At 46.0% G+C, this 20,021-nt stretch overlaps 1 protein-coding gene across 1 annotated transcript in view; it reads right to left on the bottom strand.

The window, feature by feature from the left end:
- CPA5 (carboxypeptidase A5) overlaps nt 1-8,950 on the bottom strand; it is a 30,131-nt gene extending 21,181 nt beyond the window's left edge. The window contains exons 1-3 of the mRNA XM_006861137.1: nt 8,858-8,950; nt 7,424-7,505; nt 6,193-6,327 (exon numbers count right to left, since the gene is read on the bottom strand). Coding sequence (XP_006861199.1) covers nt 6,193-6,327; nt 7,424-7,505; nt 8,858-8,949 — 309 coding nt within the window. The 5' untranslated portion in view covers nt 8,950. The remainder of the gene's footprint in view (nt 1-6,192; nt 6,328-7,423; nt 7,506-8,857) is intronic.
- Between the last annotated feature and the right edge of the window lie 11,071 nt (nt 8,951-20,021).

Below are 20,021 nucleotides of genomic sequence, written 5' to 3'. Positions count from 1 at the left end.
GGTGACTCCAGGGTTCTGAGATGGAGCAATCATGACAAGGCATGGCTGGAAAATCTGGACTCCTCCAGAGAGAATATGGTAGCGTATTGCACCTCATTACTGGTCACTTGGGGGATTCAGCCAGCACTTACCCTCCCCAGGTGCAGCAGAGAGGTCTGAACATTCCTCTGTCTCTGTCCCTTGGTGTAGCCATAATGGCCTTCCCCAGCACCCCTCCCCACCTGTCTCCCTCTCTTCTTTAGGGCTCTATCCACCCCTACCTTATTCAACACGAGTTCCACATCTAAGACTCCTCTACTTGAGGACATGTATTTGTTGAGTCCATCCTACGTGTGACCGCCCGCACACCAAAACTATCTACCTCATGGAGCTTACGCGTTAGTGGGGGGAAGTGGGAGAGACAATAGGATAGTGAGTTATACAGTATATTAGGAAGCAATAGGTACCCAGGTAAAAACTGAAAGGAGTTAGGAGAGTAGGAAGAACAAGGTACAGTTGAAGCCACGCAGGTATCTGTAGAAACAGCATCCAGGTATACCAAGTACCAGCTGTCACTGAGCTGACTCCATCTCTTGGTGAACCCATGTGGGTCAGAGTAGAATTGTATTCAATAGGGTTTTCAGAAGCAGCTGGTCAGGCCTGTTCTTAGTCTGTCTTAGTCTAGAAACTTCACTGAAACCTGTTTAGTATCATAGCTAAACTCCACTGACAGAGGACTGGTAGTTGCATATGAGGTACATTGGCTGGGAATCGAACTCTGGTCTTCCACATGGGAGGTGAGAATCCTACCACTAAACCACCACTGCCTGATCATCAGGAGATAGAAGATACTGAACACCAGGATCATGGGTGAGGGTTTGGAGGAGACATCCAAGGATGAGCTGGGAAACAGAAAGACATCATGCATAGAAGCAGTCAGGAAGGTGGCGGTTGCAATGGCCTGCAGTCAAGAGAAGAGACGCATTTCAGGGAAGAGTGAAAGGTCAGAGGTCGCTGTGACTATGCAGAACCCACTTGTGACACGGCCATGGGTGTTGAGGGCAGAAAGTCCACGAGAGGAGAGGCCTTGGAAGTGGCAAGTGTGAGGTTGGTACTCCGGGGAGTTCTGCTATACAAGGAACAGGGCAGTGGACTGGTAGCTGGAGAAGGTTTTTGAAGCTGGAGAAAGAACCGCACATTTGTATGCTGATTGAGATGGTCCAGTAACGAGGCGGAAATTGTTGAAGCAATATTTACCCGAAATTGTGTTTCTCTCTAGCTGGTCGGAGCATGGGTGATTTTTGTTTTCTTCTCTGAGCTTTTTCCTATTTCCCAAATTATCTAGCATGAATATTTATTAATTTTGTAATCAGAAAAAAGCCATTAAAATCCACAGAGCTGATTGCTCAAGTGAAGCTTTGCCATGGTGACTCATCCCAGGGGAAAAAAAAAAACCAAACCGAAGGGTTGAAAAGAACGGGGAGGTGAAGAAAAATTAAATGCAAATAGCGCTCACTTGGAATCAGATAATTTCTTGCCTGGCCCACTGCAATTTCCTCACCGTCCTTCTGCCTGTCAGTCTCTGCTTGGTCCTGTCCCCACCTCCACACTGTCGCGAGGTACACACCAGCCTTCACAGGGATTTTTCTTAAATGCAAATCTGATTGTGTCAAAACCCTCAGCTGGCTCCCCATGGTTCTCAGGGCGAAATCCAAACCCCTTCATGTGGCAGAAGATGCCCTTTGTGATCTGGTGAGGCCTCAGCACCCCTCCTGGCCCACCGCACCATAATTACAGCCTTCTCCAACGAAGGAGAAGCAAGTACCGGGCAGGCCCACTTGAATCCGCTCCCATAGCAACCTGCCCGTTCTGCATCAGCACTTGGCCTCACCATTGTCATCTCAGATTTGCTCCTCTGCCTCCCCACCCCCTCAACACTCCAAGCACCCTGGATACAGGGCAAGGTTTCTATCTTTGTATTTCCAGCATCTGACCCAATCCCTTAGCGAGCCCTCATGAGACAGTGGTTAAGGGCTCAGCTGCAAACTGAGAAGTTGGTGGTTCGAAACCCACCAGCTGTTACTCAGGAGAAAGATGAGTCAGTCTGCTTCCTTCAAGATTACAGCCCAGGAAAGTCTATGGGGCCATTTTAGTTTGTCCTATAGGGTCACTATGAGCTAGGATAGACTCCATGACAGTGAAACATGGCTATTTTTATGAGCACACGGTAGATGGCTCTGCATCTGCTGGTGGATCTAAGGAACTTCATCTTCATCAGGTCCCTCTGCTATCACACTAAGGGAGCCCTTCCCTTCCACCACTATCTCCCCTGCCTCTGACCATCATGGAGACCAGCCTTCACGTTTGCCTGGCTCAGCCTAGCCCTAGGAACAGACATTGCCTCTCCCCTCTGCTTTGCTTACCCCATCCATGAATCCAGTGAACATTTACTAGTATTAAATCTGGACAAAGTGGCAGGTTTACTCTGGTGGCTTACATGTTGCTGTGATGTTGGAAGCAATGTCAGCAGTATTTCAAATACCAGCAGGGTCACCCATGGTGGACAGGTGTCCGCTGAGCTTCCAGACGAAGACAGACTAGGAAGAAAGGCTTTGAGAGGTACTTCTGAACTCTGCCGATGAAAAGCTCATGGAACACAATAGAATATTGGCTAATAAAGTCCTAGAAGAGGAACCCTCTAAGTTGAAAGGAGCTTTGTTGTGGTGGAGAAGGGCTGTTTTGATGAAGTCCTGGGCATTTTTCTTCTAAAACTTTGGCTTACTTTCCCAAAACCCACTCATAATAAACAGATGAAGCCACAACAATGGAGTCAAACATACCAAGGATTGTGAAGGTGACTCAGGACCAGCCAACGTTTCCTTCTGATGTTCATGGGATCTCCGTGTGATGGAGACAACTGAAAACAGGTAGCAGAGCCTAGAAGAAGTGCTGGGGTATACAGATGGATCGGGGACATGATCCTGACCTTGAGAGACTGAGGGAAGGGGCTCAGGAGACAAAGATGCATGTATTCACCCATCTTTCTTTGGACCTCTAGCCTGAATCTGTGGTGAATGAATCCATTCATCAGACTTGTATTGAGGGCCTACCTCGCAGCAAAGTACCAGTGCAAGGAAGCCTCTTAAAGCAATGAGGCTCAGTATATGCATTGATAACTAATATGAGGAGACTTCAAAATCTTCATGGGAAAATGTAATTTCAAAAATAAAAATAAAACTGTATTTCTCAGCATAAGCTCTATTAAGGTCAAGACAATTGTGTACAATGTTTAGTCCATCCCTAAAGAACTGAGGTTCCTAGGAATTTAACTATGTCAATGCAACTTTTTAAACAATGTTTACTGAGGAAAGATGGGTGCCCTTTAAAGTTTTTTAAGATTAGAAAACAAAAAAGTCAGAAGGAGTCAAATCAGATGTTCAAAGTGGATTCCTAGCGATTTCTCATTGAAACTTTCACAAAGTTGCCCTTACTTGAGAGGAACGAGTAACAACATAGTTGTGGTGGACAAGGAGGGTCTGATGAAGCTTTCCTGGACATTTTTCTACTAAAGCTTTGGTTGACTTTCTCAAAACACACTCCTACTAAATAGATGTCATCATTCTTGGGCTCTCCAGAAAATGAACAAGCACAATGCATCCCCCCGCCCCGCCAAATCTGTCGCCATGACATTTGCTCTTAACTGGTCCCCTTTTACTATGACTGGACCATTTCCACCTCTTGGTAGTCATTGTTTTGATTATACTTTGTTGGTAAGCATTCAAAGGAATGCTTCATGATCTTGATCCCACCTGTTCAAAATTTCCATTGAAAACTCTGCTCTTGTCTGCAGCTGTTCTGGTTGCAACCATTTGGCAGAAAGTTTGCTCAACTTTAATTTTTCAGTCAGAATTGTGTAAGCGGAACAAGTAGAGATGACTATGGGGTTGGCTATTGCTATCCATAAGGAACTCCGGTAGCGTAGTGGTTATGAGTTGGGCTGTTAACCTCAAGTTTCAACAGTTCAAAACTACCAGTTGTCTGCGGGAGAAAGCTGAAGGTTTCTACTCCCATAAACAGTTGCAGCTTCAGAAATTAGTTGGAACAGACTCCACAGCATACCACCACCATTGCTATTAATGATCAGTCTTCTTCAGTTACAAACAAGATGAATTTTTCCTCCCAAATTCATATGGATGACCTGTCCCTGCAAGCTTCATCTTCAACATTATCTTGTCTCTTCTTAAAACAAACTATCCATTGGTAAACAGCTAGTTTCTTGGGGCCATTGTCCCCATATACTTCTCATCAAAGATTTCACCTTTCTCCCACCTAAGTTTTACCATAAATTTGATGTTTGTTCTTGCTTGAATTCATGTTGCTCTTATAGGGGATCATTTCAAACTGATGCCTTATCCTTCTTAGTGCCTCATACCACATCCTGTTCAGACATGTTATAACAAGTTCATATGAGTCTATTTTGGTATGAAAAAAATTTGAAATCCATGCATAGTTTTCTTCATAATATCAATTTTCCATGAACTTTCTGAAGATCCCTGGTATATCAGCATGGACTCCATCCAGCTCCCAGCTCCCTCTGTTAATGCTCTGAGTCTTCTTCCACCAGGATGCCCTTTTCACCCTCCCAATAAATCAGCTCAACACAGCAGTCTTGCCAGCCCAGTTCCCACTAAGCCCAGATCTGATCTCCAAAATAGCAACAGGACCTTGATCCATCACAGACAAAGTGAGTGCTCAGTAAAACTCCTGCCTGGCTGCTTTGGGCTGAGAGTCCAGGACATTTGAGCCAGAGGGAAAGCAAGGCGACTTAGGTTAGGGGCAGCAAGGAGGACCACTGACTCCGAGGATCCAAGTGGGAGGCTCAGGAGTGTAAACTTTAGGGTCATTCCTGAGTTGTGGAGATCAGCAGAAAATATTCTAGAGACCTATGGTGTCTGTGTGGTGCTGTGGGTTAATGCGTTGGACTGCAAAGTCAGTTTCAACCACAAGGTAGGTGGTTCAAGCTCACCAGCTGCTCCTCAAAAACCCTATACAGGGTCTCGCTATGGGTTGAAAAAGACTCGACAGCACTTACCAATAACAACAAAAAAATGGTGTCTGTTTGCCAAACACGTGGGTTCCAAAGAAGCAGGGAAGTGCCAACATCAAAATTCAGGCCTGAATATAAACAAGAAGAAAGTCCTGTAGCTTTTGATATGGGGCCTCACTTGTCTGTGAGCATTTCCCCAGTTGTGTGTGGTACAATTGAATTAGAGAAACATCCAGCCCCACATGGTGCTTGGGAACCAGATGTGCGCGCCTGGGAAAGGCAGGAAAGCCTTCTAATGCGTTGATCCCCTTGGCATGTGGTGTCAAGTGTATGTGCTCAGGGACTCTGTGTTCCCACACTCAGGTCCTGGAGGAGATTAGCTCCAGCACATCTTGTTTGGGAGTGAATCTATGCAGGTACACAGCTGTTGGGGGCATGGGGCCCCCTCCACAGGCTCTGTGTGCATCCTCGGAGACAGAAGAGTTGAGCTAGAGCACCACCGTGTTCAGGATGGAGGAGTAAGGTGGTGTGGTAAGGAAGAGCAGGCTAGGGGGAAGGGAAGAAAGTACCTCCTAGTTTGGATGATAGAGGAACCTGGGGGACAGGAGGGTACAATCCCAGAAAAACACAGGAAGCCACCAAGAGCTGCTTCCCCATAGTGCCAGGAAACCCAAACCAAACTCCAAGCCATTAAGCCAATTCCCATTCCCAGTGACCCCACGTGACCGAGTAGAAGTGCTCCTCAGGGTTCGCAAAGCTGGAGTCTTTACAGAAACAGACTACAACATCTTTCTCCCAAGGTGGGTTCAACACGCGGATCTTTCTGTTAACAGGGGAGTGCTTTACCACTGTGCCATCAGGACCCCGTGATGTGGAAAAAGACCTGAGTTAGTGTTTATTCCCTCCTCTCTCCGCATCTCCTCCTTTGTCATTAGCTACAAATAAGAGGACACGCAAGATTAGCAGGAGTACTTTTCCACGAGCCTGAAACTGCGATGGAGGTTCTTTGAGGAATGTGGAGCTCAGCTCCTTTCATGACCTGGCCACACAGGTGCAGACAGAGCTTCAGGGCAGGTGTGTCCATCCCACCAGCCCTGAGTGATTCTTCCCAAACCAGAAAGGAATGCAGTAGGTGAGACACTAGCCTCAGCATCCAAAGGACCTACCTGGATGTCCTTGATCATGACACTGTACGTAAGGCCATGAGAGTCCAGGAATGCCTTGACGTCTTCCAGTTCAGAGAATGGGACTCTCATGTCCACAGGGAGGCTAGGCCTGGCTGGGCCACGCCAAAAGTCCACCTTGGCCACAAAAGGAGAAAATGTATGTGTTTGCTGCCTGTCCTGAAGGCCCCCTAGAGTCAGGTGGTCCCCTTCTCTTATCCAGTTAGAGGACCCAGCGCCATATGAAAACCCTAAGGTATAGCAGAAAGACTGGGACCAAAACACAATCCCAAGCATTGTGTTTCTTTCTCTACTTTCAGGCACCTTTGTCTCCCAGCCTCACTTACATATCACAGCTTCCTTCCAATCCTAAGAGCCCAGAGCAGCGCCTAAAGGTCAGCCCACACACCCCCTGGGACAATAGAATGAACAAGATCCCTGGTGGGAAAGGGAGGCTTCAGCCCCCAAAGAAGGGTAAGTAAGCTTGATGTTGGTCCCCACGCCATCTTAATGAGTGCGCCTTCTCTTCAATTTGTACATTTTTGTTGAAAGAGACACGTGTACAAATAGGGGCGAGGGCTTCAGGCCCTGTCCAGAGCATCTGGTCATTTCAACAGCCCTCAAACAAAACCACTCTAGCGTAATGATTGCTATCGCTGGTAAGTGCCTTCGAGTCGGTTCCTACTTGTAGTAACCCTCTATAGAGTTTCCAAGGCTTTTAAAATCTTTGTGGGAGCAGAAAACCTCATCTTTCTCCCGACGAGCGGCTGGTGGGCTCAAATTTCAGACCTCGTGGTTCATAGTCCAGTGCTTATCATATGGAGCCATAACGATCTTGTATAATGGCTGGAGAAAATCTTGCCCGTTTTGAAAACTTTTATTAGAGGACAAATGTCCTCGGTAGAAACAAGTGTCCAGGCTGACAGGGAGAAACCTAACTAAAATGCCAATTTGACAGCTAAACCATTACAACTGGGAAACAGACAGGTCCAGTCTCGTGCACCCAGGCTCCCTGCCAGACACATGTCCCTCCCACATGGCCTGGGGAAATGGCAGCCATTGGTCTCCAGGACAGAAGGAAAGAGCAGAGGACCCGGACCCTCACCCAGACTTCAGGACCACTTTTCCCAACCTTTTCCTGAGGAGGGTCCCCACTTGACCTTTCCACGGGGCTATAACATCAGAAGGGAAGTTGGGGTGAGACCGTATGTCCCCAGGCCCTGGGAATCCTCACCTTCAGGGGCTTCGTGCCCTCCAGGCCTCTGAGAAGTGAAAGCTGTTCCTCATCTCTGGCCAGGACTCGAAGGACCTGGTCTCTGGAAAGACACGGGAGGTAGGGCATGCTGTGGCTGAGGAGATTCCCACAAGGCTTTGTCGCTTGGGGAAGGCAGAGATGAGGGAACCCTGTGGTCAGGAGGCAGAAGGAGCCTAAATTGGAAAAACTGGAATCTGGGGAGCACATATGTCCTTCAATCTGGGACTCCAAATCCAGACCACTGAGGGAGCTAAGCGTAGCCTGTCAAAGCTATTGGCAGGCCTAAATCCAAGATGGGGAAACAACGGTAGACAATGATCCTACTGAAGCCAAAGGAAAGAGAGAAAGATGCCCTGGAGGACTCTGGGGACCAACAGTGCCAGCAAGTTCTCTTCACACAGGGGCCCCAAGACCATGGCCTGTCCAAACCTACAGCCCTCTTCTGCCTTCTTCCAAGAGCTTGAGGACATTGGAGAGGAGATAGGTGCCCTCCCCGCTATGAGGGAAGCTGAACAACTTTGTGCCACGTGGACATCTGTTGAGTCCTGGGGTTGAAAGTCTGGGACCTTGGGTGGTGACCCCCTTTCAGCCCACTTGTCCTTCCTACTATGGAAAATCTGCCTCAAAGGACCCTTTGAAGCCTGAAAAATTACTTCCTTCATGGGTCTGTTGGGTATTTATTGCTATTCCGAGTGTCCTGGGACGGTGCAAATGGTGTTGGTTCACAGGAAACCAAAAGGTTGGAGGTCTGAGTGAACCCAGAGATGCTTCAGAAGCAAGGTCTGGTGATCAGCTTCTGAAAACTCAGCCACTATAAACCCTATGGGACACAGTTGTACTCTGACACACACGGGGTTACATGAGTCAGAGTGAAGTCAACTGAACAGCACTTGGGTTTTGTGATTTCAAGAAAGAAAACGCCACATTCATTTCTGGTACCAAATCTTTGGGCTGATAACCTTCAGATCAGTAGTTTGGAACTACCAGCCGTCCCGAGGGAGACAGATGAGGCTTTCTGCTCTCATAAAGATTTACAGCCTCAGAAACTCTATGCAGGGTCACTATGAGTCTAAACCAACTCCATGACACAATCATCCTCACCATCATCAGTCTTTGGGGAAGAAGGAGTTACCAACTTCTTTAAGAAGCTGAGAAAAGCCACGGACCCTTCCCCCAGAAAACCAGTGCATGTATACAACATCTTCCATGTGGTTTCAGGGGGATTCCTGGAGCCCGGGAAGCTTCCCCAAAGATGCTGGAGCAGAAGGACAAGAGAACCTGAGTGCCCCAGAGTAGGAGGGTGTGGCGTTTGGGTGGGCACAGTGTGGACACTGAGTCTGGACCCCTCTACCTGACCAGGTCACAGCCGCACAGCCAACTCCCCCTGAGGCCCACAGCAAGGCCACCACTCACCCCGTGAAATTCATTTGGCCTAAAGCTGAGGCCAGGATATAGCTGCAGACCAGGAGCATCCGTCTGTCCACGAGGGGCTGCCTGGGCCCCATCCCTCTTCTGGAGTGTCACGGAGCCCCTGAGGGTGCAGGCATGGCCCAGAACTCAAAAGAGCACAGCACCTAAAGGCCAGCCACACGGCCTGAGAGGGGACGTTAGGGTCTCTCTGGGGGCCAGGAAATGGCCCACAACACAAGGTCCTTAGGAGACCTAGGGCCACCCTTCCCTCACTCTGGGCAAATCTCCTGGGAAGGGGAGGAGGAGGATGACAGGATAATGTGGCCCCTGACTTGCTGGGCCACCTCCTGTAAGCGTGACTGTCTCTGTCTCTGGAGAATGACGGGTAGCTAGCGATGGTCCTAGAAAAACCCTCCTGCCACTCGGCTCTCCTCTAGCAAGTCTCCTCTCCTCTGCCTCCCAATCCACTCACACTCTCCCTGGTCCACACCCTCCTTAACATAAGGATGTGGGCCCAATTGAGAAGATGCTGGGCTTAGAGACAGAAAACCAGGGGGCTCACCTCCTAGCTACAAGAGCTGCGGTAGTTCCCCTAATCTAAGTCTCAGTTTACCCATCAGTAAAATGGGGTTAACAATACCTCCCCTCCCTACCTCACGGGGAAGGTGGATATTTGATGAGACAACTTGGGTGAATGGGCGTGCCAAATTGTACAAGCCTGCAAGATGGAAGCTATTATTAATAATTCCAAGGCAATAACTCTTAGTCGCAGCTGTACTTTAGGCCAGGACTCCAATCAGGAGGAGGAGCGGATGGAGAGGAGAGCAGAGGAAGGGGAATGTCTATATTCTATGAGAATACATTCCACGCAGCTTCTCTATCTTCAGGTGGCCGCCATTATGCTGGGGTAGGAAGCGTGTTTTCTGCCAGACATGAAGGCCACCATCATTATTATCATTCTTAGTGGCTTCAATAGAGCAGAGTTGAGTCCCCAGTCCTCTAGCAGCCACACAGCCCCCTTTATGGACTGGGCATAGAAGGAACAAAGCTGAAGCCAGCACACAAAGCAATCATGTTAAAGAGGTAAAGTGAAAGATGATGTCTGAATGGTAAATGATGAAGCTAACAGAAAGTCCACAGGAGGTGGGGAGAAAGGCAGAGACAAAATCCAGCAAAGTCCTGGTTCAGCAGAGAACATCAACAAAAGGCCACTTAACTGTCACCAGCGTTTCTCTGAAGCCCCTCTTTCCATCATACTTTCCCAGCAAGGCCAATTAACTGGCCATGGATGCAGAAAGGGGCCCTAGTCTATTGAGAGAACGTCCTACCCCCAACCCCGTCAGCCCTACTCCACCATTGTATGACTCAGCTCTTCAGACGTGCCAAAGTCTCCTAGAACCCTGCCTTGGAGAACTCTCAGACATTAGCAAAGGGTGTAAAGACCAGAAAAGAAGGCAGTTATACTTTCCAACCCAAGTAACATCCAGCTTTCACGGCAATGAGAATAGAAGAATGTACTGGCAAACAAGAGCTCAGGAGTTTAAAAGAAAAAACAGTGGGGTTGGTGCTCGTTACCCAAAGTACCCAAGTATCGTCTTGTTCAAAAGCAATATTTTATATCACTAAGAATGAGCCAACAATCCCTGTCCTTGGTTTAGGAGTGGGGAGAAAGAGGAGAGAGACAGAGAGCGAGAGGAGCTGTTAGAAATTCTACAGAAGCATTTCCAGTAGAATTTTCTGAGACAATGAAAATGTTCTATGATTGTGTTGTCCAATAGGACAGCCACTAGCTACTTGAAAAAGTGACTTTTACTTTAAATAGCCACCTGTGAATAATGTGACTGGACTATGGGAATCTGCTAACCACCCTCCCCTCCAAAAAACACACTGCCTCCCATGGCTGAACTTAAAGCAGAGACACACAGCTGAGCTTGACCTAATACCTAATACAATCTTCTCACTCAAGTATTCGTCTCATTATTTACTCAGTAAATATCTATTGAATAGCTACTGTGTGTCAAGCAGTGAAATAAGGACTGGCAATCAAATAATGAACAATTCAGACCGAGGCCCTCACACGGCTAATGAGGTAAGTAGACAGTTAATGTAAAGAGCATACAAATGAATGTAAAGATGTTGATGGTGTGTGTGCTACAAGGGGAAGGTCAACCGTGCCATGAGAATATGTGTAGACTCTCCCCTTGGTGTGGCACTGCAGGAAAAGCACTCGACCGCAAGGTCGGCAGTTCAAACTCACCAGCCGCTCCTCAGAAACCCTATATAGAGTTGCTATGAGATAGGACCAACCTGATGGCACTTAACAACAACAACAACTATAGAAAGGAGAGCTTGTGGCACTGTAAGATAAGCAACAAAGTTGGTGGTTCAAACCCACCAGCTGCTCCTCGGAAACCCTATATGGAGTCGTTATGAGTCCGAATCTATTCGACGGCAGTAGGTTTATTCTGTAAACTGAAGGAGTAAGAAGGGTTTCCTTAAAGAAGTTTTGTTGGAGGCTTTTTATTTCTTGCAGGTGAATAAATTAGAAATCTAGACAATCCTGCCCAGAAGAAACAATTAAAATACTGGATAAAATACTATAATAACTTTTCAAACGTGTCACTGCGTTGGCATAAAAGTAAGAATCCACAAAGTTCAAAGAGAAATAAAGGAAAGAACGTAAGTGGTAAGCAACCTTTGCCCCCTAGGAATTTTTCTGGACCCTGGAGTTCTTGAGCGTCTTCCTAGAAGGATGTGAAGGACTCAGAGAATAAGAATGAAGCCTGGAACTCATCCAAAGAGGAGAATTTCCTGGGAGACTCCTCCATAAAGATGTAACCCTAATGGAGTGTTAAATCCAAAAGGAAGTAAAATCATGTTCCAAAGGACACAGGAAAAGCCTTCCCCATTTCAGTCATGGTGATGCCGAGAAAAATATTCCCTGAGCATTCATGACCACAAGTCAGTTCCCACATGAGATTGTGGTCTAAATTAATCGTATCTGGGATGTAAGAAGAAAACAAAACAAAAACACCTCAGATGAATAATTTAATTTAAAGTGATAGCAGGTTGGGAGTGTTCTCTAGGCAACGCGAAGAAATAAATACAAATCCTCTTTGGAGAAATTCAACTTCAACCCGTGCTCAAAGGATTTTCACAGGTAAAGTTCCGAGGCAAGTCACTGACTGGCTTACAGTCAACTGACACAAGGAAAACCCATTGGAAAAGTTCTTAAAGTGTTTTATCCAGTATCCAGTATTGAGTGAGAACCAGGAGAAACCATAAGTGGTAGAAACAGTCCTACAAAGTCTTCAGGTACTGACTGTGGTTATCTGATGTGGACAGCAAATCATCTGTTTTATAAATTCAACAAAACAAGAAAGATGTACTAAGATAGATTTTTAAATTCAAGTCATTTGAATACCATATGGTGCTGTGGGTTAATGCACTGGACTGCAAAGTCAATTTGAACTTCAAGGTTGGTGGTTCATGCTCATCAGCTGCTCCTCAGAGACCCTATACAGAGTCACTCTGGGTTGATACCAACTCCACAGCACTTAACAACAACAACAACAACAAACACTATTGATTAGTAGATACGCCATAGTTTTATGCATCATCAAAAACACTACCGGTTATGATCGCAAGATGCCTCTGATTATCAAAGGCATCCTCATTTCAATGGATGTTGCTGAATCAATGAACTGTGGTGCTGTTGATGGTTGTAATTGTGTGCCTTGGAGTAGGTCCCAACTCATAGCAACTCTGTGATGGGTTTCTGAGGCTGTAAATCTTTACGGGAGCAGAAAGCATCATCTTTTTCCCACAGAGTGGCTGGTGGTTTCAAACTGTGGACCTTGTGATTGGTGGTGGTGGTGGTTATGTGCCGTGGAGTCGGAACTGACTCACAGTGACCCTGTACAGGGTTTCTGAGGCTGTAAATCTTTACAGGAGCAGAAAGCCTCATCTTTCTCCTGCGGAACAGCTGGTAGTTTCGAACTGCTGACCTGGAGGTTCGCAGCCCGATTAGTAACTTTTGGGGACTTGCCTCGACATAGTTGTGTTGTTCACGACTGTTTGGTTCACGAGGAGGGGAGATCCAGCGGCGATAGGGATAGCGAAAGAATACACAGACAAACAGAAAAAGGGAGACAATGAGGCACCCCAAAGCCAGGGTGGATACATCACTGGTGGGCAGGCTTGGGACTACAGGCATCATGGCCTCTGCAGGCAGCAACTCACTGCCCTGCAATCATTACTGCAAGCCTTCCAACCAGTAATGCACTGCAATCGTTACTGCAAGCCTTCCAACCAGTAATGCACACCTGGGGAGGCCCGAGCCTCTGTTTTATTTAGGGGAGGAGCTTCACACCAATCTGGGAGGGATCTTTACAGAAGAAGAATGGTATTATTCAGACAAGACAATCTTTAAGATAAGTTAAACCAGTAAACCTTACTTAAACCAATATTCCTTTCTTCCTTACTGGGTTTAACCTTCACTTGGATCAAACTGATTGAACCCAGGGTGGTCTGAGGGAGTTGCCCCCATTGTCCTTAATCCCATATTCCCAGAATTTACCACTCCTCCCCAAGTGAATATACCCCAGGCAGTTCCTCTCCAGAGCCTCCCTGCTTAATCCCAGCAAACCTGTCCTTGTTCGTCCTCTGAGGAAGTTTTACTGCCTTGGTTCTAGGGGGAAAATCTTGAACTTAGAAACTTAGGGGAATATTGCATTTCTCTGTGGACATCCAGGGCTCATGTTTGGAATTAAATAAATATGACTAAACAATTTGATGAAAAACAATTTGCTATTAACTGCCAAGTGGCTAGATCTGGTACATTCAGGCCTATAGGGCCTCGAACCTCTGCACAGTCTGCAACAAGTAACCACTACGCTACCAGAGTTCCTTGGACCTTGTGATTAGCGTCCCAATTTTTAACCACTACACTACCAGCTCTCCTTCAATGAACTGTTTGTTGTTGTTGTTAAGTGCCATCAGGTCAGTTCTGACTCACAGAAACCCTGCATAGTGAGTTTGAACCACTGACTTGCAGTTCAAATCGACCTTTGGAGTCAGTGCATTATCCTACAGCACTACACCAGGACTGCAGAAGCTAAAACTTAAAACAGCAGCAGCCTAATTAAATAGTTGATTAAACTCATCTGACAAGACTCTGTTAACTGAAATGATGAAGCAAATTATTGATCCATACAAATTATCCTGAATGTAGCCCAGCGATCCAATCGGATGAAAAAGAAAACAGAATGAGTAAGAGTCTTGAGGATAGAATGACAAGGCCAAGCAGATACCTAATCAAAAGCTTCTTTGAAAAAGAAAGCAGTATGAAAAGGAGGCCATACTTAAAAAGAGAGTGGCTGAGAAATTTTGGGTGAAAATTAGTGGAAAGAAAACAACACTCCCCAGATGCAGGAATTCAAATGAATCTGAAACAGGATAAACCCAAAGAACTCTATCCTTACACATTTTGGGGTACCTAAAGAATACATGATAATGCAATGGCAGGACATCAAAAGTAAAGAGATCTTCAAAGTAACCAGAGATAAAAAGAGATCACCGACTGAAGAACAGTCAACAGATGAACCTACCACCTTTCAACAGCAAAAATGGAAGTTGGAAGATTGTGGGATCATGTTTTTCACTGTGCAAAGAGAAAAATAATAATCAACCCAGAATTTTATGCCCAGTCTCTTTCAAGACTAAGTGCAAAACAAACAAATTTCAAACCAAGAAAAGCACAGAACTTCACTAAAAAGGGGAAAAAAAAAAATGTTCAAGATATACTTCATGCAGAAAGAAAATAATCCCAGATACAAGGCATGAGAAGTGATGAGAAGATACCTAGGTAAATTTAAAGACATGCTGGCTGTATAAAACAAAACTAATAAACATAATGTCTGATAGGGGAACAGATTAGATTTTAAATCCTGGATAATACAGCCTATTAGTTGGCAATAGACAATCAGAGTTAAAATGTAAAAGAGTATATGACAGAAGAAATCTTAAACTAGTTACTCAGCATCTACCTTGATTCATGGTGACTCCAGGTGTGCCAGGGAAGAACTGGGTTCCACACAGTTTTCAGTGGCTGATTCTTCAGAAGCAGATAGCCAGCCAGGACTGTTTTTTAGTTGCCAACTGTGTTGGTCATGTATACCACCCAGAGATACATTGCATAATATGTTGTTGGTAAGTGCTGTCGAGTTGGTTCCAACATATAAAGACCCTGTATAGAGTTTCAGAAGGAGCACTGGTAGTGTAGTGGTTACGAATCGGGTTGTGAACCACAAGGTCAGCAATTCGAAACTACAAGCTGCTCTGCGGGAGAAAGATGAGGCTTTCTGCTCCCATAAAGATTTATAGCCTCGGAAACCCTGTACAGGGTCGCTATGAGTCAGAACCAACTCCATAGCACATAACAACAACAACATAGGGTTTCAGAGGTGCAGCTGGTGAGTTTGAACCACTGACATTTTGGTTAGCAGTCCAGTGCTTATTCTACATCACCACACCAGGATTCCAATGTATAATATTTGTTGTTGTTGTTAAGTGCCGTCGAGTAGGTTCCAACCCATAATGACCCTGTAAAGGGTTTCCGATGAGCACCTGGTGAGTTTGAACTGCCAACCTTGTGGTCCGAAGTCCAGGGCTCATCCTACAACACCACTCCAGGAATTCAATGTATAATATGTTGTGTTGCATTGTGTTGTTGTGAAGTGCCGTCGAGTCGATTCCGACCCACAGCAACCCTGTACAGGGTTTCCAAGGAGCAGCTGGTGAGCTTGAACCACTGACCTTGCAGTTGAAACGACTTTACAGTCTGACGCATTAAGCCACAGGGCTACACCAGGACTCCAATGTATACATATTTCACTATAAAACAGATTTTGAATAAAAATATGGGAAAGCTAAATTCTTATTTTTCATAATGGAAAAATCTACAGAAAATGCTTAAAACTGAAAAACCAAGAAGTAGCCACAAAAGCACCTTATCTAGGTATATGGAGGTAAAAAGCCAGTGTTAAGAGAATACAAAGTAGCTGCTGAGAGCAAGATAAGCAAAGAAAAAGGAGACTGTCTATTGCTTTTGAAACCAAATGTCTGTTACTCTTTGACTCCTTAAGCAATGCACTAAAATTGTTATTTGTTGTTGTTAAGTGCCATCGACTCATTTCTAACTCAGCAACCCTGTATAGCATTTCCAAGGAGGGGCTGGTGGGTTCGAACCATCACCTTTGTGGTTGGCAGCCCAGTGCTTATCCTACAGTGCCACGAAATAGTTGGTTAGAAAGAAAAGGTAAGTTTAGAAAGTGGCATTTGAGCCTGAGGTAGAGAAAATGTGTGGGAGTTAACTGACGGAAGCAGGTGGGGAGGTTGCCAGAAAGTTGACCTGCTTGCTGAATCCTCATTAACAGTATAAAGTCCCCATTCTGGTTGAGGACCACCCGGAGGGTCTCCGGAGACTGCTTAAAACACTCCAAAGAAGCCGGTTGCAAAGAAAACTCCCAAACTAATTACATTTCCTCCACACCCTACCCCTGCAAGGCCCCTTAGAGTGCTTCATGAAAATAAATCCATCAAATGTAATCTTAAAAAACAGAAGGAGACATCATTCACATTACAAAAGGATTCTTTGGTTAGTGAGAGGATTTATCACATGGGTTCTTAAAATAGCCAGCTCCCTAGTACACTCAAAATGTGGTTTAATTAACAAACCACTTTCTAGAAATATGTCTAACAGCTGCTTTCAGAGGAAACTGAGTATTAAAAATCCAAGAAATCAAGGACCCACCAAAAACTGGGTTAATGCGGCTCTCAAACCACTTTATTTTTCAAAACCTACCTGGGGACACTCCCCGGAGGAGCAATCACTGACTGACCACATCTTCCCACTTCGTTCATCTCATGCCTGCCCCTCCCTGTACCATCACCTGTAGAACTCATCATTCTAATTCTTTACAAGAAACTGTTGTCGTTGTTAGTGTAGTCGAGTTGGTTCTGACACATAACGAACTTGTGTAGGGTTTCCGAGGAGTGGCTGGTAAATTTGAACAACCAGCGTTTCAGTTAGCAGTCCAGTGCTTATCCTCCAGCACCACACCATAACTCTTAGCACCCAAAAAATTCCTTGAGAACAGGGGCTGGATCCTAACCACTATGTGACCCCAGGCCACCGCCAAGCACATAGTTGTTTAATGTTGTTGCTTGTGATTATTTTTTATTGAGCTATCATTTACTCTGGTAGCGTAGTGGTTATGAATCGGGCTGCGAACCTTAAGGTCAGCGGTTCGAAACTACCAGCCGCTCCGCGGGAGAAAGATGAGGCTTTCTACTCCCGTAAAGATTTACACCCTCGGAAACCCTGTACAGGGTCGCTATGGGTCGGAACCGACTCGACGGCACTTAACAACAACAACAATCATTTACTTGGAGTTCTGGTGTGGCACCATAGGAGAAGCACTCGAGTTCCAGGTCAGTTTGAATGGCAAGGTCGGTGGTCCAAATTCACCAGCCACTCCTTGGAAACCCTATACAGGGTAGCTATGAGTCAGAACTGCCTCAACCGACTGCACTTCACAACGACAACAAAATTTACTTAATAATAGTTATCCAGGTAGTGCAGTAGGGTACACACAGGGCTGCTAACCTCGAGGTAGGCAGTTCAAACCCACCAACTACTCAGAGGGAGAAAGATGAGGCTTTCTCCTCAGTAAAGACCAACAGCCTCAGAAACACGGTCTCTATGAGTTGGGATTGTCTCCTTAACAGTTGGTTTGGCTTTGATCGTTGACTTTACATAAACATGACCGTTTTAGTGGGGAAACGCCAGTGGTTTTTAGAATATTCAGTGTGCTGTGTAACCATCATCTCTGTCTCATTTCACAATTTGCCATTACCCTCTAAAAGAAACCCATACTTACTCCCCGTCACTCCGTTTCCCCTCCCTGCCTCCACTACTGACCACTACTCTACTTTTGGTCTCCATACATTCGCCCATGTGGTAGCAACGGCATCATATAAGATGCGGCCTTTTGTGCCTGGCCTTTTTCACTTAGCATAATGTTTTCAAAGCTCATCCAAAGAATCCTTGTTGAACAAATGATTCTCTCAGTTTAGGGGAGCAAACCTTCACATCCTAGACTTCTCACCTGCCTGTAGCACTCAGCCCACAGCTGCTAAATCATTGCTCCAGTCTGCTCCCCTATTTTTGAATACTGCTCCCCACACCTGGTGCTTCTCATTCCCAGGACAGGCCAACCTACGTCCACCACATGGCCACCTCCAACTGGATATTTCATTCACCCCTTTCTTGATGGTCCAGCCACCCACCAAGGGAGTCCCTAGCTCCATCCAGTCTTGGGGGAAGGAGGTATGCCCAGTGACACACCCAGCTTCTTAGTCCTATGGTCCTCATCACCCTCTGGCCACCTCACATCCAGCTACTGACTGCTGAGAGTGCCACTGATCATAGGTCACGTGCCTGCCCATAGCAATGAAGGTGTTGGCGGTTGCCTTTGAAAGGCTACCTCTTGTGCTAAGGAAGGAGGGTGTCTACAGGCCTTGGGATGCAGCTACAGCCTGACCAACCGTGAATGAAGGAGGAGAACCGCCCTACATGTCTAAGAAGCTGAGGAAACCCCCACTGTGTGCCCTAGGCCTGCCTTGGGATCTGATGAGGGGAAGGCAAGGCTAATGAGACAATTTTTTCCTGGGGAAGTTAGCACCTAGTTCAGGGCCTGGCAAACTTTTTCTATCAAAATCCAAAGGATACGTATTTTAGGCTTTAAGAACTACAGGTAAAAGAAAACAATTGTTCATAATATAGAAACTGGCCTTGAAGTAACACCCTGATAAGAATCCAAATGAAGATGAGAAGTTTAAACAGATCCCTCATGCTGATGAAGTGCTCTCAGATGCAACAAAAGGGAGAATTCTATGACAAAAAATGACAGCAGCCACCAAAGACGGTGGAGCAGGTGGTGGTTTGGGCTGCCCCGTGGGCATCTTTGATATGATTTTTGGGGGTGGTAGAAAGATGCAGAGAGAAAGAAGAGGGGAAAACCGTACACATCAATGTTCAGTAATATTCGTTGTTGTTGTTTAGTGCCATCGAGTCGGTTCCGACTCATAGCAAGCCTGTTGAGCGTTTCTGAGGAGTGGCTGGTGGATTTGAACCACAGACCTTGCAGTTCAAACCAACCTTACAGTCAAGTTCTTACTCACACTAGGACTCCCTCTGTAATATTACAAGATTTATATAAAGGTGCAACAAGAAAAGCAGCTCTGCAAAAGAATATGACTCGTGACAAATGTGAAGGCCAACCAGGTAAGAAAGAAGCAGCGGAGTTCTGTCCTGATTGTCAAGATGGTGGTTCTGGCCCGACTGACTACTACAAGAACAAGCAAGTTGCTCGCCCAGGAGACATCAAGGAAAGTGGTTGGGTCCCCTCAGGGCAAACCCCCTTCCAAGACTAAGACTCAATGGGAATACACGCTCTGATTGGTGACCACGTTCGTCACCGATAAGGGGAAGTGAGGGGAAAACAGCAATGAAGCTGCAAGCTAAGCCCTACAATGTTCAATAGACTCCTGTGAACCCGGGTAGAGACCTGGTTGGCCAGCAGTGTGGCAAGACCTGAGGACTCTTGGGCCCAGAGTCAGTGACATAGCCACAGAGGACTAGAGTGGAGAGTTAAGTGTCCAGCAGATAAGAAGACAGCATAATAACACCCACACTTGCAGATAATACCCACATGACCTGGCTTGAACGACTGGATGATCAGAGCTCAACTAGAAGAAGAAAGATGAAAAACAGAGTAATCTGATAAATTTGATGAACTTGACCTACATCTATGGATGCAGTAGTTCAAAGAGGGAACAAATCTTTACAGCAAAGATCATTCCCACCCCCTCCATGCACAGAGTAGATAGGGATGGGCAACTTGGACGTTGGCTACCCAAATGAGGGGGCTACAACGGCAAAAGGGAGCCTAGATCCAGAGGGTGAGGAGGAAGATAGAATTTCCGCTGAGTAGTATCCAATCTGTCAGGGCCGGACTGATAAAAGGAGATGCGGATAGGTCTCTTATTATACAGTATTGAATAATTGTTAGCAGGACTGATGGTGAAGGTTGGAAATGTAAAG

Source organism: Chrysochloris asiatica, unplaced genomic scaffold, assembly GCF_000296735.1.
Source record: "Chrysochloris asiatica unplaced genomic scaffold, ChrAsi1.0 scaffold00041, whole genome shotgun sequence".
NCBI classification, from domain to species: domain Eukaryota; kingdom Metazoa; phylum Chordata; class Mammalia; order Afrosoricida; family Chrysochloridae; genus Chrysochloris; species Chrysochloris asiatica.
The sequence above is the reverse complement of the archived record's forward strand: the minus strand, read 5'-3'. Positions and strand labels throughout refer to the sequence as shown.